The 24,000-nt window shown below is 42.6% G+C and overlaps 3 protein-coding genes across 6 annotated transcripts in view; 2 read left to right on the top strand and 1 right to left on the bottom strand.

Annotated features, from left to right (window-relative positions):
- Window positions 1-11,361, top strand: part of slc8a3 (solute carrier family 8 member 3) — a 42,813-nt gene extending 31,452 nt beyond the window's left edge. Inside the window, exons 4-8 of one of the 2 annotated variants that reach the window (XM_058383313.1) lie at window positions 5,414-5,431; window positions 5,710-5,834; window positions 6,182-6,281; window positions 6,432-6,704; window positions 8,290-11,361. In XM_058383313.1, coding sequence (XP_058239296.1) covers window positions 5,414-5,431; window positions 5,710-5,834; window positions 6,182-6,281; window positions 6,432-6,704; window positions 8,290-8,666 — 893 coding nt within the window. In that variant the 3' untranslated portion in view covers window positions 8,667-11,361. The remainder of the gene's footprint in view (window positions 1-5,413; window positions 5,432-5,709; window positions 5,835-6,181; window positions 6,282-6,431; window positions 6,705-8,289) is intronic. The other variant, XM_058383322.1, reaches the window with a different exon arrangement.
- A 1,278-nt stretch (window positions 11,362-12,639) lies between these two features.
- LOC131348430 (tetratricopeptide repeat protein 9A) lies at window positions 12,640-14,331 on the bottom strand. The gene is made up of 3 exons (XM_058383369.1): window positions 13,584-14,331; window positions 13,295-13,477; window positions 12,640-13,189 (listed from the first exon to the last, which is right to left on the bottom strand). The coding sequence occupies exons 1-3, from the start codon at window positions 14,044-14,046 to the stop codon at window positions 13,110-13,112; spliced, it is 726 nt and encodes a 241-aa protein (XP_058239352.1). The 5' UTR covers window positions 14,047-14,331; the 3' UTR covers window positions 12,640-13,109.
- A 1,366-nt stretch (window positions 14,332-15,697) lies between these two features.
- The window catches only part of mrpl2 (mitochondrial ribosomal protein L2), a 16,614-nt gene continuing 8,311 nt past the window's right edge, over window positions 15,698-24,000 (top strand). The window contains exon 1 of one of the 3 annotated variants that reach the window (XM_058383345.1): window positions 15,698-15,821. The gene's annotated coding sequence lies outside the window, so the exon portion shown is untranslated. The remainder of the gene's footprint in view (window positions 15,822-24,000) is intronic. The other 2 variants (XM_058383334.1, XM_058383355.1) reach the window with 2 other exon arrangements.

Raw genomic sequence — 24,000 nt, 5'->3', positions numbered from 1 at the left:
CACACACACAACCACCCCCCCACCCACCCGCACACACACACACAAATGTACGCACACACACACACACACCACCCACCCACCTGCACACGCACACACACACACACACACACACACCACCCACCCACCTGCACACGCACACACACACACACACAACAACCCATCCACCCGCACACACACACGTGCACACACACACACACAGTGCACATACTCACACACACACACACAGTGCACATGCACACACACACACAGTGCACACACACACACGCTCGCATGCACACACACACACACGCCTGCACACACATGCCCGCGCACACACACACTCATAACTCTATTAGCTTCCTCACTAGTGTTTATTTTTGTTTATATATTTAATTCTGTTTACTTCTATTCCCAAATACTTTATCCAGGTTTTAACAACATGAAGGCTAGGAGAGGGAAACAGAGTGTGTGTGTGTGTGTGTATGTGCACTCTGTGTGTGTGTGTTTGTTTGTTTTTTTGTATGTGCACTATGTGCGTGTGTGTTTATGTGCATTCTGTGTATGTGTTTGTTTGTTTGTTTGTATGTGCACCATGTGCGTGTGTGTGTATGTGCATTCTCTGTGTGTGTGTATGTGTGTGTTTGTTTGTTTGTTTGTATGTGCACCATGTGCGTGTGTGTGTATGTGCATTCTCTGTGTGTGTGCGTGTGTGTGTATGTGCGCTGTGTGTGTGTGTGTGTATGGCCCGAATGGCTTGCGGGAAGAAGCTCCTCCTCGTTCTCTCTGTGTTTGCCTTCAAGGAGCAGAAAAGTTTCCCTGACCGCAACAGAGAGAAGAGTCCATTGTTGGGATGGCTGAGGTCCTTCGTTATCTTTCTAGCCTTGGTCCAGCACCGCTTGCTGTATATAGCGTCCAGGTTAGGAAGCTCGGTGTGGATGGTATGCTCGGCTGGACACACCACTCTCTAGAGAGCTACCGAGAACACCTACGTACCAGAAACTGTCCACTCTCTCCACTAGGGTCCCATTGATAGTGAGGGGCTGGTTATTCCTTTCCTGCTTTGTACTGAAGTCCACTATCAGCTCCTTAGTCTTGCTGACGTTCAGGAGGAGATTGTTGTCCTGGCACCATGTCTCCAGGTTTTTAATCTCCTCTAGGTAGGCCGTCTCATCGTTGAGGGTGCTGAGGGTGAGTGAGGGTGAGACATGGTTGCCCACCCGTACTGCCTGTGGTCTGTCTGTAAGGAAGTTGGAGATCCATCGACACAGGGACGGGCTGAGGTCCAGAATCTCCAACATAGAGGTGAGTCTGGAGGAAATTATGGTGTAGTCAACAAACAGCATGTTAGCATAATTCCCCTTTCTGCTGTCCAGATGGCTCAGGACTGTGTGATGGAGGTGTGTGATGGCGTCCTCAGTAGATCGGTTGGGCCGGTACGTGAATTGTAGAGGGTCCGGGGTGTCAGGTAGGGATGAAGTGATGAAGTTTCTGATTAGTCTTTCGAAGCACTTCATCACTGCTGAGGTCAGGGCTACTGGGCGGTAGTCATTGAGGCAGGCAGGCTGGGGTTTCTTGGGGACAGGAACAATGGTGGACTGTTTGAAGCATGTCGGGATTATAGACTGTTCCAGGAAGAGGTTGAATATTTCAGTGAACACAGGTGCAAGCTGGTCGGCACAGGCCTTCAGGAGCCGACCCGTGATGCCATCTGGTCCTGCTGCCTTCCTGGTGTACACTCTCCTGAATGCCTTTCTCACGTTGTGCTCTGAGATGATGAACACGTTTTCCTCTTTGGCGTTCTCTGCGTGCATGCTGCATATCGTGCTGTTAGCGCTGCTAACGCCATTAGCAATGAGAGCTGCAGCCTCGAAGCAAGCGTAAAAGGTGTTTAGCTCGTCTGCCAGAGAAGCGTCTGCATTCACCGTTCTGGAAGATGTTCTGTAGTTTGTTATTGTTCTTAGTCCTTACCACAGACTCCTAGAGCCAATTTGATGAAATTTTGACTCTGGTTTCTTTCCGAAGCGCCGATTCCTTCGGCATGCTATAGGATGCAGACTTGTACTCGTCCATGTTTCCACTGTGGAGCCCCATGTTATATGCGGCGGAGAGGGATCTCAGGGCTTCACAGACATTTTTATCCACCCACGGCTTCTGATTGGGAAACGTTCTGATGATATTTTTGTGAATTGTGTCATCTGCTAGTTTCCCGATAAATCCCACAACCCCTTCTGTAAACTTGTTGACGCAATCAGAGCTGCACCTAAACTTGTCCCAGTCTGCATCATCCAAAGCATCTTGTAGAGCGGCCACTGATTGGTCCGTCCAGCACATGACATGCTTTAGCCTTTGTTTATATCTAGGTATGAGGAAGATGGCGGCATGGTGGCATGACTGTGCTTTGTAGCTGTCTTTGTACTGTGTGTAGCAGTGGTCCAGTGTTCTTCCACCCCTGGTGGGGCTGGCGATGTGTTGGTGAAAGTTTGGCGCTGTGCATTTGAGGTTAGCACTGTTGAAGTCCCCTGCCAGAATGAGCGAAGCATCACGGTGTTGTGTCTGGTGAAGAGTGAGAGCTTCATGCAGCTCCCATAAAGCAGTGTCCCTGTCCGCCTGAGGTGGAATATAAACGGCGCTGACTATGACCGAACTAAATTCCAGAGGAAGGTAGGGTTCCAGGTTGGGTGAGCAGGAGCGTGAAAGAGGTAAAATGCTCGCACTGTCGCACCAGCTGTTGTTTACCACCAGAAATACTCCACCTCCTCTTGTCTTTCCTGACTCCATTGTTCTATCCATGCGGTGAACTGAGAAGAACTTGGCCGGTTGGATGGCGTGGTCTGGTACCACTGGGTTCAGCCATGTCTCTGTGCAGCAGAGAAGGTTGCTGTCCCGAATGTCTCTCTGGAATTTTACCCTGGCCCTGAGGTCATCAAGCTTGTTTTCCAGAGACTGGACACTGGCTAACAGGAGGATGCTAGGCAAGAGAGGCCGATGTGCACGTGCTCTTTGCCTATTCCTGACGCCGGCTCGCTCGCCGCTTCGGGTTGCGTCCTTTGTTCCTCAGAATATCACTCGGCCAGCATGAGTCCGGGTTTAAAAATGGCAGTAGGTGAGGAGATTGTAAACCAATAGAAATAAGAGTGTCTCTGTCATATGTAATCATGTCCATTGTGTAGGTAGATATTCCAAGGTGGTCCAGAGTGCAGAAAATAAACAAAAACAAACAAAGTGTGCAGTCGGCAGCCGACCTCAGTGTGTGTATGTGCACTGTGTGTGTGTGTGTGTGTGCGTGCGTGCACTGTGTGTGTGTGTGTGTGCGTGCGTGCACTGTGTGTGTGTGCGTGCGTGCGTGCACTGTGTGTGTGTGTGTGTGTGCGTGCACTGAGTGTGTGTATGTGTGTGTTTGTCTGTGTGTATGTGCAGTGTGTGTGTGTGTGTGCGCGCACTGTGTGTGTGCTTGTGGGTGTGTGTGTGTGCTTGTGGGTGTGTATGTGCGTGTATGTTTGTTTGTTTGTTTGTTTGTTTGTGTTTGAACTTTATGTTGTATGTTTATGTAGCACCAGGTCCTGGAGAAACGTTTCATTTCACTATGTACTGCATCAGCTATATGTGGTTGAAATGACAATAAAGCTTCTTGAATCTTGAATATGGTATGTGCACGATGTGCGTGTGTGTTTGTGTGTGCACCGTGTGCGTGTGTGTATGTGTGTGTGCACTGTGTGTGTGTGCATTGTGTGTGTTTGTGTGTGTGCTTGTGTGTGTACACTACCAGTCAAAAGTTTGGACACACCTTCTAATTCCATGGTCTTTCCTGATGTTTATTTCTCTCTACATTGTAAAACAATGCTGAAGGCGGCCGAAATCCACAATAATGTCCTTTAAACAGTTGATATTGATATACAGTATGTCTGCTACTGATGCTCTGTAAAGCCTTCATAACGCCTCTAATCTGAGGTGCTGTTAATTGGTGATTTCTGAGGCTGGTCACTCTAAATGAACTTCTCCTCTGCAGCAGAGGTCAGTTTTGGTCTTGCTTTACTGGGATGGTCTTCATGTGAGCCAGTTTCATCATGGGGCTTGATGGGTTTTGCAAATGCACTTGACAATACTGTTCTTGTAAGAACTATTCCAGAACACCTGACCTTCGTGTCTTAAAATAACAACTGACTGTTTTTTCTTGTCATTACATATGGATTACTGAAGTCCATGTGTGTTATTTCATAGTTTTGAAATCTCCAGGATTGTTCTAGAATGTAGAAAATAAATCCCTAAACAAACTTTTGACTGGTAGTGTATGTGCATTGTGTGTGTGCGTGTGTTTGTTTGTATGTGCACCATGTGCGTGTGTGTGTATGTGCACTGTGTATGTGTTTCTGTGTGTATGTGCAGTGTGTGTGTGTGTGTGTGTGTGTGTGAACACAGCCTCATACAGGAACACTAATGACACTGTTAATGATAGGAAGTGGGATTTACTTAAAGACATGAGGAGACTTCCTGAATTAGAGCCGTGTTACACTGATAATCCTCCCCCGGGTAACATGGACTTTAGCTGAGATACTTACACACACACCAGGACATTTCAGCTAATCACAGAGTACACACACACACACACACACACACCCCTCAGTGTCAGTGTCTCTGCTGTATGAGTGTACACATCAGTCTTCTCAGTAACCCTCATGGCTGCTGGGCGGGGCAGAGGGGTGACAGTACTTTCTGGACTACAGTCAGTAATCATGTGGAATAGAAAGGAGGGTTTGAGGAAGCAGTGTGATGTTCCAGCAGTTCCTCAACAGAGTGACAGCTGAAGATCCCTCATTTCATTCAGAACATTCCATTACCCCACACCACCCCTTCACCCATCCATGGACTGGTCCATTCCCTCGCATTTATACATGAAGTAAACTATATCCATTAGAGTAAACAAGAAGTGATGCAATTGTCTGGAAGTTTGCATGGGCACACACACACACACACACACACACCTACGCTCAGTAAGTAGGAGACGAAGTGGAGGCGGTTGTCCAGTAACTGTTGCCATGGTGATGCCTGTCTGCTAGCACCACAGTGTAATGGGTTTAAATTAAACCAGAGAGAGAGAGAGAAAGACAGACAGAGAGAGAGAGAGAGAGAGAGAGAGACAGACAGACAGACAGACAGACAGACAGACAGAGACAGGGAGACAGACAGACAGGGAGAAAATGACACTGATTGAGAGAGACAGAAGTGTGAGGACTTGGAGTTGAACATGTAGTGACGGGACTTAGCGTTAATGTTAGCATTATATTTTGTGATAAGAAAGTTAATTCAAAATATTATGAAGAAAATAAACAAACAAGTGCTAAGCTCATTAATACAGTTTACATTATCATTTCATTCATCCCTCTCTCTACCACACTTGCTCTCTCTCTCTCTCTCTCTCTCTCTCTCTCTGTTATAGCTCTGTTGTTAGCTGACGGTAAGTACCATTGACATGCTGTCCCTTGTGTGTGTGTGTGCGTGTGTGCGTGTGTGTGCGTGTGTGTGTGTTTGTGGACACTAATGCAGGGTTTGAGGATTTTACAGTAACTGTAACACATGTCTGAGGTGAAGAGAACATTAAACTGCTGTGTTTTCTAACAGAGAGCTGGAGCTAATTAGCATGCTATAGACTCATCAGACTGCAGCCTTGATAACACACACACACACACACACCTGTCTGATTGCATGATCTGTCTGTCTGTCTGCCTCTCTCAGATGTTCCTGACAGGAAGTTGTCATCAGAGGAAGAGGAAGCGAGGAGAGTAGCTGAGATGGGAAAGCCGATCCTGGGAGAGCATTCTAAACTGGAAGTGATCATCGAAGAGTCCTACGAGTTCAAGGTACATTGATCACACACACACAGACACACACACACACACACACGTATTAAAACGCAAGTGAAGGCATATTATTAACACATTGTATACTTCCCCTATTGTTTGTGAATGTGTGTGTGTGTGGATCCGGTGTGTGTGTGTGTGGATCCGGTGTGTGTGTGTGTGTGTGTGTGTGTGGATCCGGTGTGTGTGTGTGTGTGTGTGGATCCGGTGTGTGTGTGTGTGTGTGGATCTGGTGTGTGTGTGTGTGTGTGTGTGTGGATCCGGTGTGTGTGTGTGTGTGTGGATCCGGTGTGTGTGTGTGTGTGTGTGTGTGTGTGTGGATCCGGTGTGTGTGTGTGTGTGTGTAGAACACAGTAGATAAGTTGATTAAGAAGACAAACCTGGCTCTGGTTGTTGGCACCAGCTCATGGAGGGAGCAGTTCATGGAGGCCATTACAGTTAGCTCAGGTACACACACACACACACATTTTTGTGTGATCATACTTGGTGTTGTAAGATTATATAATAATACATTTTTACTGTTATAAATATCCCACACATTCAAACCACACACACATTTAATGTCTCTCTCTCTCTCTCTCTCTCGCACTCTGTCAGGTGATGAGGATGATGATGATGCAGGGGAGGAGCGTCTCCCATCATGTTTTGATTACGTCATGCATTTTCTAACCGTGTTCTGGAAGGTTCTGTTTGCGTGTGTTCCTCCCACTGAGTACTGGAATGGCTGGGCATGCTTCTTCAGCTCCATCATTATCATTGGCTTCCTCACAGCCATTATTGGAGATCTCGCCTCGCACTTTGGCTGTACCATTGGCCTTAAGGACTCCGTCACCGCTGTCGTCTTTGTCGCCCTCGGCACCTCTGTCCCAGGTGTGTGGGTGTGTTTGTGTGTGTGTGTGTGAGGTTCGGGGGGGTGGGGGGTGGCCAATCTTATCCAGAAAGGACCGGTGTGGGTGCAGGTTTTCATTCCAACCAAGCAGAAGCTACACCTGATTCCAACTGGCTAATCAGTAGATCTTGGCTTTCAGTAGACTCAGGTGTGGCTCCTGCTCAGTTGGAATGAAAACCTGCACCACCCCGGCCCTTTGCGGATCAGATTGGACACTCCTGGTCTAATACAACAGCGCAAACATACACTGATCAGCTATAACATTATTGTGTTGTTCCCCCTTTTGCTGCCAAAACAGTCTTGACCCACATAACAAGATGTTAGCAGCAGATCCTTTAAGTCCTGTAAGTTGCACGGTGGGGCCTCCATGGATCGGACTTGTTTGTCCAGCACATCCCACAGGGAATTTAGAGGCCAAGTCAACACCTCAAACTGGTCATTGTGGTCATCAAACCATTCCTGAACCATTTCTGCTTTGTGACATGCGCATTATTCTGCTGAAAGAGGCCACAGCCATCAGGGAATACCGTTTTCATGAAAGGGTGTAGATGGTGCTTAGGTAACATCCACATGGATGCAGGACCCAAGGTTTCCCAGCAGAACATTGCCCAAAGCAGGACACTGCCTCCGCCGGCTCGCTTTCTTCCCATAGTGCATCTTGGTGCCATGTGTTCCCCAGGTAAGAGACCCACACACACCCGGGCATCCACGTGATGTAAAAGAAAACGTGATTCATCAGACCAGGCCACCTTCTTCCACTGCTCCGTGGTCCAGTTCTGAGGCTCATGTGTGGTGCACAGGGGTCAGCATGGGCACCCTGACTGGTCTGCAGCTATGCGGCCCCATACGCAAGAAACTTTGATGCACTGTGTATTCTGACCCCTTTCTATCAGAACCAGCATTAACTTCTTCAGCAGTTTGAGCAACAGTAGCTCGTCTGTTGGATCGGATCACACGGGCCAGCCTTCACTCCCCACGTGCATCAATGAGCCTCGGCTGCCCATGACCCTGTCGCCGGTTCGCCACTGTTCCTTCCTTGGACCACTGTTGATAGATACTGACCACTGCAGACCGGGAACACCCCACAAGAGCTGCAGTTTTGGAGATGCTCTGATCCAGTGGTCTAGACATCACAATTTGGTCCTTGTCAAACTCGCTCAAATCCTTACGCTTGTCCATTTTCCCTGTATTTTTCCATTTTTCATCAGTCTTATTCACTTGACTGGTCAGTGCTCACAATGTTGTGCCTGATCAGTGTATGAAACATCTGTGTTTATAACATGTCTTCACAACAGCTGGACAAACAGCATGTGAGTTTTCCTGATTTTAACTGAGTTATTCTTTCTTTTTCATTGTTAATTCTGACATTAGCTCTGCTTGTTTCTCTCTTCTCTTCTCTTCTCTTCTCTTCTCTTCTCTTCTCTTCTCTTCTCTTCTCTTCTCTTCTCTTCTCTTCTCTTCTCTTCTCTTCTCTTCTCTTCTCTTCTCTTCTCTTTCTTACCGTATCTAATTTTGCCATTTGCCCCTGTCTGTCTCTCTCTGTCTGTTTTCTGTTTCCTGTCTTAGACACGTTTGCAAGTAAAGTGGCAGCGGTGCAGGACGTGTATGCGGATGCGTCCATCGGGAACGTGACGGGCAGTAATGCAGTGAATGTGTTTGTGGGACTGGGCGTGGCCTGGTCTGTAGCGGCTGTGTACTGGCGCGCTCACGGCGGCGTATTCGTGGTGCCCGCCGGCTCGCTCGCCTTCTCTCTCACACTCTTCTGTGTCTTTTCTGTCTTTGCCGTGCTCGCCCTGATGTACCGTCGCCGTGGCAACATCGGTGGAGAGCTCGGCGGGCCGAGACGCCATCGCATCATCACTACGCTCTTCTTCATCATGCTGTGGTTCTTCTACATCCTGCTCTCCAGCCTAGAGGCTTACTGCCACATCCAGGGCTTCTAGAGACATGGTTGAAGATGGGGGCGGGAGAGAGAGAGAGAGAGAGAGAGAGAGAGACAGAGAGAGAGAGTAATGTTTAGAGCAGAACACGTCCTTTATCTCTTTCACTTGAAATAACTTAAGAGTCATTACATGCAGTCAGAGAGAGTGTGTGTGTGTGTGAGAGAGAGAGAGAGAGAGAGAGAGAGAGAGAGAGAGTAGGACAAAACAACAGTCCTCCCTCTATCACACTACCTCTCTCTCTCTATTTCTCTCTCTCTCTCTCTCTCTCTCTCTCCTTTCTTCCCTTTCTCTCATTTCTTCTCTCTCCCACCCAAAGATCAAACACCAGAGTCTTAACTCCGAGTTAGAGAGAGAGAGAGAGAGAGAGAGAGAGAGAGAAAGGAAACAGAGGGATGGCTCAGACTCGTCCTCTCTCTCAGTACAGAGTGTATGTGAGGAGTCTGAGTTTCTCCAGAGTCTCTATTTTTTCTCGCCACTTGCAGAGGAACTGAACTCTTTTTCTAATTAAGTATTTTGGGGAAAAAAAACACAGAAAAAGACAACAATTAAAAAAATAATGTACAAAAAGAGAGCGAACTATTTTCAAATTACGTACCGGAGCAGAGTTTATGTATCCAATATGATCACTGTTCTCCAGTGGAACTCATGATGTCGTTTTTTTGTGTTTGCTAACTTCGCTAAAACTCACAAGCTTACAACACATATATACACACACACACACACACACACAGAATACAGATGAGACTGGAAGAGGAGAGGAACGAGGGACCGCAGAAAAACGAGTCTAACCTGCTTGCATCACTTCCTGAATGGATCTACATACTGTATGATACAAAACATAATGTTGCCATGTTTTTTGTATATGTTGTGCATTTTGGTCATACACAAACACACACACACACACACAGACACACACGCACTGAGTGACACACACACAGAGGGAATTCATAAGCTCTGCAGCGTGGTGGTGTTTACATGTTTGGGTGAAATTTGTTAACACAATCTCTACGAAATTCTCATCTAAAATAGAAACCTCTGCTGTGTTAGACCGAAGGTTCAGATGGACGGAAGCTGAAGCTGGGGAAATATCTGAGGTCACGTGGAGACGTGTGAGTGTTGTGCAGAGATGAAACAATCATTAAGAGTGTACAAGCTCACACTCTGTGGTGGTGCTGTTACAGTGTACACACGACAGGAAGAAGAGTTCCAGGTGTGTGGCGTGTCGGTCAGTTAGCGTGTACGCGGTACAGCCGGCGAGGTCTCCACAAGCCGTATGGTTCTCCACAGTTACGTCCTGTTGTTTGTGGAAGCTAGCTGAATGTCGTCTCTGTAGGAACTTTGCTGAAGCTGTACCGTTGCTTCATGTCGTAGTGTAGACGAGGGAAAACACTGCCAGCTAATGTGACCTCCACAGTTCCATCATGGCCGAGCGGATTCCTCAGGAACACGTTCAGACCAGGAGCCAGACAGCCAGAGCTACTGGGGCGGGGCCAATAACCAAAGAGTACAATAGAGGAAGGAGCTGTGTGTGTGTGTGTGTGTATTCCTGTAACCCAACCTGTCAGCCTGTCTTTCATCTACACACACACACACACACAGAAGAGAAACATGGCTGTTGTATATTTTTATACACTTCTTCAATTTGTGAGTCTGATTTTCTCCTCCTAACCTTTGACCTTTGACCCTGGAGTTTTTCTGCACATTGTAAATGATTTTAATATTCAGATTCAGCTATTCTGGGGGTGGGGCATGGCTGGGGCAAACACACACACACACACACACATTTATATATAAAATCTATCTTTATCTTGGCTGTTTGTTTTATTTTTGATGTAATTTTGTGTTTTTATGACTGAAGGCCTGTGTGCAGATCAAACAATCCATATATGGACAGGTGGGCAGGTCTTTAAATCCATATATAGAAGTCTTAAAGTAAGCATAAGGCAGCTGATTGGTATTGGTGCATGTATGATCACAGAGTTTATTAGCCAGCTCGCTAACCTGACAGGATTTCTATATTAATTCAACAACTCTTCAGAGCTAATGCAGCTTTTAAACGTCCTTAATATTTACTGCTAATGCTAGGTAACTGGCTAATGAGAGCTAATGAGAAAGGATTTTTATGTCATATTTTTCAGCTATTATAATCATTATTAAAGCTAGCCAGATAGCTAGCATAAGTTAACCTGACAGGATTTCTAAATAATATTTATAATTGTTCCCTTTAGAAGGTGACTAACGAACATGCTGGAACCTGACGGGATTTGAAAAAAGAAAACACAAATCCATACTGAGTGATTTTATAATCTTCCCTGTTACCACTAGCTAGCGTGCACAAGCTAACCGGAGAGGATTACTGACAGGATATGAAGTCAGGTCATGAATCATCTTAACCGCTAATGCTAGCTAGATAAAACAAGCTAACCTGACAGAATCTGAACCTAAATAATAAACAATCTTCCTCATTAACGCTAGTTATCTAAAATAAACTAATCTGACAGGATTATTGAGAGAACATTCATAAATATCTCCAGTGCTAATGCTAGCTACATAGCTAATGTTATTGCACCAGAAAGGAATCTAAATCTTAGCAACAAGTCAGTAAACTTTCTGCTATCACCAGATATGATCTGCACACAGATCCTCCTCACACGGTGTGTGTGTGTGTGTGTTAATAAACATATTTTAATTTTAATTCTCTCTGATTATGAATGAATTAATATCACAGTTTGTGTGAAGGTCTGAGTGCGTTAACATCCTGACGTGGCTGTGTCACAAATCACAAAGTGGAGAAAACCTGAGGAAAAAGTGCACAAAAATTCAGACAGCAGACAGAGAGAGGTGTGTGTAAGCGTTGGATTAGCCTGTGCTAGCAGCGTGCTACGTGGGCAGTGACAGCAGTAGGTAGTGATTTGGGACACAGCCCACAGTAAGTGGTGTAGTGGCGGTGCTGAAATAAACACTGTGTAGAGTTCAGACTTCTGTGGCCGTGTTAACGTGAACAAACACAAAGAGAAATATATTTGTATTGTGAGATTTTCTCAAATTATTTAAAATACTTTGTTAGCATTAGCATCCTTTATTGGACTGTTAACACCAATCTGTGATATTTTACATTTATTTATTTACTCATTTATTTTTTTAGATTTATTTTTATTGAGCTGAGACAGAATTCAATCCGAGCACAGGTCTGAGAGTAGTAATAATAATAATAATAGTAATAATAATAATAATAATAATAGTAATAATAATAATAATAATAATAGTAATAATAATAATAATAATAATAATAATAATAATAATAGTAATAATAATAATAATAATAATAGTAATAATAATAATAATAATAATAATCATAATAATAATAGTAATAATAATAATAATAATAATAATAATGTTTATTGGTCACTACTGGTTATTTATTCTCTTGGAAAAATATTTTATTTGATTATATTCAGCACAAATTTTCATTACCACAGCTGCCAGGAAAGTTCTTGGAAATATCAATTACTGTAGATCCACACACACACACACAGGGTGGTGTAACACTGTGTTCTGGATGGTTCTGTTGGTTTTCTCTTCACACTCAGTGATATTTATTTTTTATTTTCAGGATTGTGCATGACGTCATTTCGTTTCATTTACATGAATTCTCTGATTTCTTTTCATTTCTTTTCAGTTTATTTTGTCAGCAGAAAAATAAAGGAACCTATTTAAAAACAACTTGTGGTTATTATTATTATTATTATTATTAATAATAATAATATTCATATTGTTATTATCAGTAGTAGTACTGAATAATTTTTTGCCGTTTTGTTTGGTGACAGATTAGCATGTTAGCCGTTATGGCTAAAATGATATCTGTGTTATTAACCCATGAGTTTCACCAGATTATTATTAGATTACAGAAAGAATTAAAGAGACAAGATAAAAAGCAGGCGAACTGCAGTCACAGAAAATAAAGTCACCTCAGTGAAGACAGAAAAACACCGAGTTTATTCCACTGAATATAACACAACAGTCTGATGGTTTCAGGAAATGACATCATCACCTTCATCTCAGGTTTTGGGGTTTTTTTTGGATTTGAAGCTTGATGAAGAAACAGAGTGATGCGACATGGAAGTGATTCAGCACAGTGAGACAACTTTCCTCCTTCCTGTCTCACCCCTGCCTGTCTAACTGTCTCTGTCTGTCTATGTCTATCTGTTATGTTGTCTGTCTGTCTGTCTGTCTGTCTGGGATGGATGACTGTGCACTACAGGATTTTAGAGAGCTGCAGTCAGACGTTACTGAATGTTTCATGCAGATAGACAAAACTGTTATCAGTGATGTTCACATTAAAGTTATAAAGATCACACTGTGTGTGTGTGTGTGTGTGTGTGTGTGTGTGTGTGTGTGTGTGTGTGTGCAATGAAAACAGTGGTGGTGAGACAGACGAGTGAACTACACAGGATCCTTCTTTCCCTGAGCAATTCGGCGGAGCTTCATCTCAGTCAGCTGGATGTAGCGGATCACGTTGGTATCTGTCTCACACACACACACACACACACACACACTCAGTTACACACAGTTACACACTTAAACATATGTGTTTCTGTCTTGTGTTATACTGTGTGTGTGTGTGTGACCTGTGGGTTCCTGTTTGTGGGACTCCTGCAGGTAGTGTAGGGCGGAGTTATAGTCTCCCAGGTGATAATAGGCCACGCCCGAGCGGTACAGAGCTTTAAAGTTCTCTCCCTCCTTCCTGAGGACTTTCAGACAGTACTCCTTCACCCTCTCATAATTCACCAGCTCCATCTGTAACAGACACGCTGTACACACACACACACACACACACACACACTCCGTCAGACTTATGTGGCACCGTAACAGAGAAATGTCGTGATTACGGTGTGTGTGTGTGTGTGTGTGTTGTACCTGCCAGGCTGTTGTAGCACTCGAGCTCCGCGCTCTCTGCCGCTCCCCTCTGTTCCTCCGTTAGCCCCGACCTGCTAGGAGATCTCGCGCTGACGTCAGCGTCCCCGAACCCGAGCGCGCGGCCCAGTCCTTTCATCTCGAGCAGCGCGCGGTGGTATTTACCGATGGCCTCGCGGTACTTCTTGTCCCGATAGCATTGCGTGCCCTGCGTCTTAAAGTCCAGCGCACGCCTTAGCAGCTCGTCGGGCTCGCGCGCACCGCCAGCGTGGTGGTGATGATGAAGATGGTGATGAAGATGATGATGGTGCTGGTTCTGCTGCTGATGCTGTTGAAGAGAACGCATCTCACGCGCGCGCACAACGGCGGAAAGCTGAGCGCGCGGTGGCGGCTGCCCCAGAGAGCCAGTAACGCCCTCCGGTGCGATCTTCCCTTCACACCCGGACCGGTCCAGACTCATCATCATGTCCGCGCGAGTGCGTGTGTGTGTGTGAGTGTATGTGTGTATGTACGTGTGTGTCCTTCCCTCCAGTTTATTCTCTCGGCAGCTCGCGCGCTTTCCGCCGTGTCGTCATGTCTGTCTCGTGACTAGTCTTGTTCCGGCGATTCCTTAACGCAAACCCAAACCGGTTTATTGATATTTTGTTTAATTTCTCTGTTTCTGTGTTTTGACGGAAAAAGAGGAGCAGGAATGACAGAACAGCTCGCGCTCGGGTTGCCAGATTGGAGTGCACCCTTCAGCCAGGATCCTGGTTTTAAACTCCGCCGATATCTGGAGCACTAACTCCGCCCACACCTCAATTTATCGTTCAAATAAATTAAATAGGTTTATCTCACAAATGAAATGTAAATACTGGCATCATCATCATCATCATCATCATCATCATTATTATTATTATTATTATTATTATTATTATTATTATTATTATTATTATTATTATTATTATTGAAGTAAGATGTAGAGCTATGATGCCACGAGCACTAGATGCATTTAAAATATTCTATTTCCTAAACTCTACAGTATATAGACACACTAGACCTAATAAACCATCTAGTAGCCTGTAGTGCACTTTATGCCACAGTAAGTCATTTCCCGTTATACAGTGCACTTATACAGCGTGTAGATTATTCACTATATACATCATGTATATAATACTGTATACTGTATGTACTATTACTATTCTATAGCCTTTTCTTTTTACTTTAGCTTTTTTTTGTTGTTGTTTAATTATATTGCTTAAATTATATTAAATATATTCCTGTAGTTTTCCTGAGCGTCACCTAAGCATTTCATTGTACTGACATATCTTCTTCTTCTTTGGGCTTTTCCCTTCAGGGGTCTCCACAGTGAATCATCTCTCTCCACCTATCCCTATCTTCTGCATCCTCAACACTTACACCCACTAGCTTCATCTCCTCATTTATTACATCCATATTCCTCCTCTTTGGCCTTCCTCTTTTCCTCCTGCCTGGCAGCTTCATGTCCAACATTCTCCTACCAATATACTCACTCTCCCTCCTCTGGACATGTCCAAACCATCTTAATCTGTCCTCCCTAACTTTGTCCCCCAAACGTCCAACATGAGCTGTCCCTCTGATGTACTCAGTCCTAATCCTGTCCAACCGTGTCACTCCCAAAGAGAATCTCAACATCTTCAGCTCTGCTACCTCCAGCTCTGACTCCTGTCTCTTCCTCAGTGACACTGTCTCTAAACCATACAGCATGGCCGGTCTCACCACTGTCCTGTATCACCTTCCCCTTGATTCTCACTGATATTTTTCTATCACACAGAACTCCCGACACCTTTCTCCACCCATTCCAACCTGCCTGCACTCGCTTCTTTACCTCTTTCCCACACTCTCCATTACTCTGGACTGTTGACCCCAAGTACTTAAACTCCTGTACCTTCTTCACCTCTTCACCCTGTAATCTTACTGCTCCACTTCCCTCTCTGTCATTCACACACATGTACTCAGTCTTACTACCACTGACTTTCATTCCTCTTCTCTCCAGCGCAAACCTCCACCTCTCCGGGTTTTCCTCCACCTGCTCCCTGCTCTCACTATATGGCAAATAAACCTGGAACTATATCAGTGTGAACTGCAGTGCATAGTTTAACCGCTAGATGGCAATCATTTGTTGTAATTTCAATCCATGACGTCATCACACTGCGACGTTTCATGCGGATGCTGTGCTGAAGGGCGCCGTGTGGTTCTCTTGTCTTAATGTCCTTCGGCGTGGTGAGTTTCTACACTGTTATATTGTACTAAATTACATATAAGTACATTTTCCTATATGTGTTAAAACTATTTAAAAATCCCGTAGATAAAAGAGAAGTTAAGTGAGCTACTTATTAATATTACAGGGACAAAGTGTAAAATATAGCAGTGTGTTGTTTTCTCTAGACAGAGTGTCCTGTGTTTCTGCAGGTTTTTATTTATTTATTTATTTATTTATTTATTTATTTATTTATTTATTTATTTATATTGGATATCAACATATATAACAACAAGAGAATTACAAGGTAACTTATATAAATGCCATCGATACATAAGATTACAATTAAAATAAAGTTTAGCCAAAAAAACCCTCAGAAAACAGAAAGAAGAAAAAAAAAAGAGAGACCGGTGCAGTTTACTTGTCCATTTCAAATTTGCGGCTATTAGAAGTCCTGAGAGCTTCTTTTGCTTTACATTTATATACCAAATTGCAGTATTGTTTAAATTCATTGATAAAATGAAAGAAATTTGGCTTACCCCCTGACCACTTCATTTTGTGTATATGAAACTTCCCCATTACAACTAATAATTAAATAATATACGCTTTATCCTTTTCTATCCCATAGTCATTAATATATATCAGTATATCAGACCCAACCAATTTAACAACTGTATTAAGTTTTCTTGTAATGAAATTCTCGACATCAACCCAAAATATCTTTGTATAAATGCAATGAAAAAATAAATGAAAAATTGTTTTTTTCATTACTACAAAATACACAAGAATAGTCAATATTCAATTTAAAACGTTCCAATACACGTTTCACTGGATAAATTCTATGCAATATTTTATACAAAACTTCCTTTATTTTATTATTAACAAAGAATTTATCAACAATTTTCCAGGCCTTATGCCAATTTAAATCTCCAAATATTGATGACCAGAAAAATCTAGCTGGAGGATATATATCATCATTTACTACATTTCTAATGTATATATTTGGTATGTTGAGAATAGGAACTCTGAATGTTGGTACTATGACAGGGAAAGGTAGAGAGCTGGCTGATATGATAGAGAGAAGGAAGGTGGATATACTGTGTGTACAGGAGACCAGGTGGAAGGGGAGCAAGGCTCGTAGTATAGGAGCAGGATTCAAGCTGTTTTATTATGGTGTGGATAGTAAGAGAAATGGGGTAGGTGTGGTCCTGAAGGAGGAGTTTGTGAGGAATGTTCTGGAGGTGATGAGAGTGTCAGACAGGGTGATGAGTCTGAAGTTAGAGGTTGAAGGGGTGATGTTGAATGTTGTTAGTGGTTATGCCCCACAGGTAGGTGGTGAGTTAGAGGAGAAAGAGAGATTCTGGAGTGAATTAGATGAGGTGATAGAGAGTATTCCCACGGGGGAGAGAGTGGTGATAGGAGCAGATTTTAATGGACATGTTGGTGAGGGGAACACAGGTGATGAGGAGGTGATGGGCAAGTTTGGAGTTAAGGAAAGGAACCTTGAAGGACAGATGGTAGTGGACTTTGCTAAGAGGATGGACATGGCTGTGGTTAACACTTATTTTCAGAAGAAGGAGGAGCATAGAGTGACTTACAAGAGTGGAGGTAGGAGCACACAGGTAGACTACATCCTATGTAGAAGAGGCAATCTGTAAGAGATTAGTGACTGTAAAGTGGTAGTGGGAGAGAGTGTAGCCAGACAGCATAGGATGGTGGTGTGTAGGATGAATCTGATGGTCTGTAAGAAGAGGTCAAAGATAGAGATGGAGAAGAAAACCAAGTGGTGGAAGCTGAAAAAGGAGGAATGTTGTGAGGAATTTAGACAGAAGTTGAGGCAGGCTCTGGGTGGTCAGGTAGTGCTGCCAGATGACTGGGAAACTACAGCAGAAGTGATCAGGGAGACAGGAAGAAAGGTGCTGGGTGTGTCATCTGGAAGGAGGAAAGAAGATAAGGAGACTTGGTGGTGGAATGAGGAAGTTCAGGATAGTATTCAGAGGAAGAGGTTAGCCAAGAAGAAGTGGGACAGGGACAGGACTGAAGAGAATAGACAGGAATACAAGGAGTTACAGCACAGAGTGAAGAGGGAGGGGTCTAAGGCCAAGCAGAAGGCGTATGATGAGTTGTACACTAGGTTAGACACTAGAGACGGAGAGAAGGACTTGTACAGGTTAGCTAGGCAGAGGGATGGAGATGGGAAGGATGTGCAGTAAGTTAGAGTTATTAAGGATAGAGATGGAAAGGTGCTCACAAGTGAGGAGAGTGTACAGAGGAGATGGAAGGAGAACTTTGAAGAGCTGATCAATGAGGAAAATGAGAGGGAAAAAGAGTAGAAGTCTGTGGAACTCTGTGGAACAGGAAGTAGATAAGATTAGAAAGGATGAAGTCAGGAAGGCTTTGAAGAGGATGAAAAGTGGAAAGGCAGTTGGTCCTGACGACATCCCGGTGGAGGTCTGGAAGTGTCTAGGAGAGGCGGCAGTGGAATTTTTAACTAGTCTGTTTAACAGGGTTTTAGAGAGTGAGAAGATGCCTGAGGAATGGAGAAGAAGTGTATTAGTGCCGATCTTTAAGAATAAGGGTGATGTGCAGAGGTGCAGCAACTATAGGGGGATAAAGTTGATGAGCCATACAATGAAGCTCTGGGAAAGAGTAGTGGAAGCTAGGTTAAGGAAGGTAGTGGAAATTTGTGAGCAGCAGTATGGCTTCATGCCCAGAAAGAGCACAACAGATGCAATTTTTGCTCTGAGAATGTTGATGGAGAAGTATAGGGATGGTCAGAGAGAGCTGCACTGTGTGTTTGTAGACTTGGAGAAAGCGTATGACAGGGTGCCAAGAGAAGAGCTGTGGTACTGTATGAGGAAGTCAGGAGTAGCAGAGAAGTATGTCAGAGTGGTGCAGGACATGTATGAGAGGAGCAGGACAGTGGTGAGGTGTGCTGTAGGTCAGACAGAGGAGTTCAGAGTGGAGGTGGGACTGCATCAGGGATCGGCTCTGAGCCCCTTCCTGTTTGCTATGGTGATGGACCAGTTGTCAGAGGAGGTCAGACAGGAGTCTCCTTGGACAATGATGTTTGCAGATGACATTGTGATCTGTAGTGAGAGCAGGGAGCAGGTGGAGGTAACCCTGGAGAGGTGGAGGTTTGTGCTGGAGAGAAGAGGAATGAAAGTCAGTGGTAGTAAGACTGAGTACATGTGTGTGAATGACAGGGAGGGAAGTGGAACAGTAAGATTACAGGGTGAAGAGGTGAAGAAGGTACAGGAGTTTAAGTACTTGGGGTCAACAGTCCAGAGTAATGGAGAGTGTGGGAAAGAGGTAAAGAAGCGAGTGCAGGCAGGTTGGAATGGGTGGAGAAAGGTGTCGGGAGTTCTGTGTGATAGAAAAATTTCAGCGAGAATCAAGGGGAAGGTGATACAGGACAGTGGTGAGACCGGCCATGCTGTATGGTTTAGAGGCAGTGTCACTGAGGAAGAGACAGGAGTCAGAGCTGGAGGTAGCAGAGCTGAAGATGTTGAGGTTCTCTTTGGGAGGGACACGGTTGGACAGGATTAGGACTGAGTACATCAGAGGGACATCTCATGTTGGACGTTTGGGGGACAAAGTTAGGGAGGACAGATTAAGATGGTTTGGACATGTCCAGAGGAGGGAGAGTGAGTATATTGGTAGGAGAATGTTGGACATGGAGCTGCCAGGCAGGAGGCAAAGAGGAAGGCCAAAGAGGAGGAATATGGATGGAATAAATGAGGAGATGAAGCTAGTGGGTGTAAGTGTTGAGGATGCAGAAGATAGGGATAGGTGGAGAGAGATGATTCACTGTGGAGACCCCTGAAGGGAAAAGCCCAAAGAAGAAGATGATATTTGGTATGTTGTTTTTTTAAAACATTAATATTACCAATAAAAATTGTATTAGTTATATAGACCAAATTAGGGTTTTCATTGCATTCATTTTTAAGAAGATATAATACTTTACTTGGTATAGCATCCATTACACTGGCATATTCTCTGGGATTTTAAATTTGTCAAGAAACTCTGTGGATGATAATAAGCCTCCATCATTATTCATAAACTGACTAACCAAAATTATATTATTTTCAAACCATATCTTAAAAAAAGGGATTTATGTTTATATAAAATGTCTTTGTTATTCCAAATATAATATCTTCTAGGGTAAAAGTTACGTTTATAGGCCAAAGTCCATGCCATCAGAGCTTGTTGATGAAATCTTGCAAGTTTTACTGGAATTTTGTCAATACAATAATTGCATTTTAACAAAAATTCCAGACCCACGACTGACTTAAACAAAAAGTTTGGGAATGTGTTTCACATATTATCTTTCTTTTTTAAGTACTGTGTAATCCAATTAATTTTAAATACATTGTTTAGGGTATCATAATTTAATACCTCCAGGCCCCCATTATCCTTTGAGCTACATAATATCTCTTTTCTCAAATAATGTGGCTTCCTTTTCCAAATAAAGAGTAATTTATCCAACGTTTTAACTACTTTAGAAGGTATATCAAGTGATAAGCAAACATAAACTGACCTGGAAATTCCTTCTGCCTTAGACAAAAGGACCCTCCCCTGGAAAGATAAATCCCTTTGTAACCACATATTAAATCTATTGTTAGTTTTTATAGTTAGTTAGTTATTGTTAGTTTGTAAGTTTAAATCACTGTGCGTTTTTTCGTCTTTACATATGAATACTCTAAGATAAGTCCCAGTGGTTTGGAATGGAATGCCAGGTATATTTGATAAATTGCAGTTTTTAAGGGAAAAATAACCGATTTACTCTGATTCATACGCAATCCTGATGCAAGTGAAAAATCATTAATACAGTCAACAGCTTTATTAACAAATTGACATAACTTAAAAACTTTTCCCATGGCTGTAATACCTTGAAAATATCCTTTCTTAAGATGCAGAGCCAATAATTGGGTTGCCAATAGAAATAAAAATGGAGAAAATGGACATCCTTGTCTTATTCCTCTGCCAATTTCAAATCTATTAGATGTACCTTGGGCCAGTTTTACAGAACTATTACATCCGTTGTATGTTTTAACAGCTTTTAAAAAATACATGCCAATAACGAAAAATTCAATCATTTTAAACAAAAAATCATGTTCTATAGTGTTGAATGCCTTATGGAAATCAACAAATAATATCAAACTATTATCTAATAAATACTCATTATAATCCACCATGTCTAAAATCAATCTAATATTATTACTAATATGTTGTCCTTGAATAAATCCAGTCTGTTCTTCATCAATAATGTCATCTAATCCATGTTTCAAGCAAATATATGTGCAAAAACTTTGGTATCTTTATTTAAAAGACTGAGAGGCCTCCAATTGTCTAAGTGAAGAATATCTTTTTGCCGTTTTGGAATTAGAGTAATAACCCCTTGTTTTAATGAGTCTGGTAACTCTCCTTTATCTATAGATTCTTTATAAACTGCAAGCAAAAACGGTGCTAATTTATCCTTGAAGACTTTATAAAATTCACTGAGGACTCCATCATTACCTGGAGATCGATTATCTTTTAAATACCAAATGCATTCTTTCTAAACCATTCAGAAATTTATCCAGATCAGAATGAACTGTTAGAGTAGTAGAGGTGTTTATAAAATTGAGTGACATATTGGGATCTGATCTTCTGACACTATATTATTTATTAATAATTTATTTATTGAAGACATTTCTCTTTTCCAAGTTAAAAAAATATTTGGTATTCTTTTCCCCCTGTTCCAACCAAATTTGCCTTGATCTTGTAAAGGAGCCTGTTGCTTTCTCTTCGTAAATAGTTGTCCAATTCTACTTGTAATGATGACAAATTTAATAATTCTTGGGAAGTTAATTTTTTTACTAGACAGCTCCATAATTTCCTTTATAACTCTACATTCTTTCTGTCGTTTAGCAAAAGCAAGCATTTTCCCCATTGAAATGGATAAATTCCTTACTTCATATTTAGTGAGCTCCCAAAAATTTCCAAAGGTATTCAATATTTTATCCTGAGTCCAATACCTGTCAACAATTTCTATTACTTTCATTTTAAATGTTTCATTTTCTAATAATGTCTTATTGAGTTTCCAGTATCCTCTATTTACCTTATATTTTCTTGAACCAGTCCTATTTATGTCAATTGCTATTCCTTTATGGTCCTTTAAGATGGAAGGCTCTATGGAAACAGACCGAACAAAATCCTCCAGTGTGTCTGAGATTAAAAAATAATCAGTACGTGACTGTTTAGACTGATCTTTCTTACTCCATGTATACATAATTTGGTTTGGGTTTTTGTGACGCCAAATGTCTATTAACCCTAAACGAACGCAACACATTTTTTGTCACACATTTCATCTTTTGGTGGCCATCGATCTAATAAGTTGTTATGTACATAGACCTAATCATATTATTTTAGCCTCAGGGAATTTGTTCTTGATTTGTATCAATTTTAATTCAATATTTCCAAAACAATATATATTATTTTGGTGCATGTTGTTGGTAGCATATGAATTCACCAAAATGCTTACTTCCAGTATTACCAATCTTCCAGAATGATCTCTCTCATGGCAAAGAACATGGCCCTTAAATTTTCCCTTGAGTATTGTGCCCCTTGCTGCTCTATAGCCGCCATGGGCAAACCAAATATCATTCTCCCACTGACCTCTCCAAAACTTTTCATCTTCATTAACTGAATGCGTTTCCTGCATAAAGTAAAAATCTGTACCTTTCCCTTTACAACATAAAAATAAAGATTTCCTTTTCAAAAGATTACGTACACCTCTGGCATTAATCGAGAAAATTGAAACAGACATAAAGTTCAGTCAATCCCTTTTCTGTTAGTGTTTAATGTTCAAACAAGTAGCGTCACTCATTTCTATTTGCCTTTGCAAAAATACCTTTCCTTCTTTTATATAAGGATATAAACTACAACAACAGTAATCATTTAACATATGACTCTTTAACATATGACTCTTTCCACACTGTCTAAGACAGCTATATAGTATTCAACCTTAACCAGCTTGTAAGTGCAGCATAAGAGAAATTTCTACCACATTGGCAGTTAACTGACTACGTATTACCATCTACCACTAGGATACTTGAACTTCCTTGTTATCAATGTAAGCCTTGTTACCAACAAAATATGCTTGTCTTCCTTCATTTCGTGACTTCTCCACCAGTGGCCATAATTTTTTACGTGCTTCTTTATCGGCTGTAGTTAAATCTTCCTTGTAGTGGAGATGTTTGTTAGACAGAAGATCGTTTGTCTTTGAGAACTGCCACATCAAATCCCTCACAGCCCTGTAAACAAATCTGATAATCACGGGTCTTGGAGAGCTATTGTTCTTTGCATCCTTCAGTCTGCCGATCCTGTGTGCTACGTCTATAGCATCAATTACAGAAGTGTGTTGTGCCTCTGGAAGAACTTCCCTAAAATGTCTTTCACAGTCGCTTTGATGTTTTCATCAGATTGGTGCAAATTCCAGCGTCTGTTATACCTTTCTGCATCGTTTATTTTTTGCTCCATTTCTAAAATCTTTTTCTGATATTCAGTGCACTGGACTTTGAGGCACACATTCTCCTTTTGCTTTTTCCTCCTTTTTCAATCCTGCTACATCTTGATGGCAGCTATCAAGTGATTTCTTGATACCTTCAATTTGAAGAGTGTTCTGATTCACTGCCATGTCCGTCTGATCAGCTCTCTCATGGATTTTTGCAGTCAGAATCCTAATGATGTTTTCTTGCAGTTCATTTAGAGACGGTTCATTCCCTTCATTAGCCTTAAGGCCTGGTCACACTACAAGACTTTAACCGTCGGCAGATCTCTTTGCTGTTCAGACTACATGACTTCACCGTATGTCTTTTTGTCCTTGTGGTGTTCACTCTACGCGACGCTTCGTAAATGATCCACAAGAGGGCGTCGCACACCACACCATCTGACAACAACTCTCAACTCTGTTGACTTGCTCTCTCATTGGCTGGAGGTCGTAGCTACAATTGACACCACGTGATGTGGAGTCGGCCGACCGTCCCAGATATTTAACATGCCAGATATCTGGATTTTGTCAGCAACGCGTCAGTGAGCCTCTTTGAGGCGTCGTTGAGTAGATCACACGTAAAGATTGCCGAGCTCTGATCACCTGCTGATTTTCCCACGATCACTGACCGATCTGTCGGCCAGCTCGTTAATTTGCAAATTGGGCTT

This window comes from Hemibagrus wyckioides, linkage group LG03 (assembly GCF_019097595.1).
Source record: "Hemibagrus wyckioides isolate EC202008001 linkage group LG03, SWU_Hwy_1.0, whole genome shotgun sequence".
Lineage (NCBI taxonomy): Eukaryota > Metazoa > Chordata > Actinopteri > Siluriformes > Bagridae > Hemibagrus > Hemibagrus wyckioides.
Note: the sequence above shows the minus strand (reverse complement) of the source record. Positions and strands in the feature narration are given on the sequence as shown.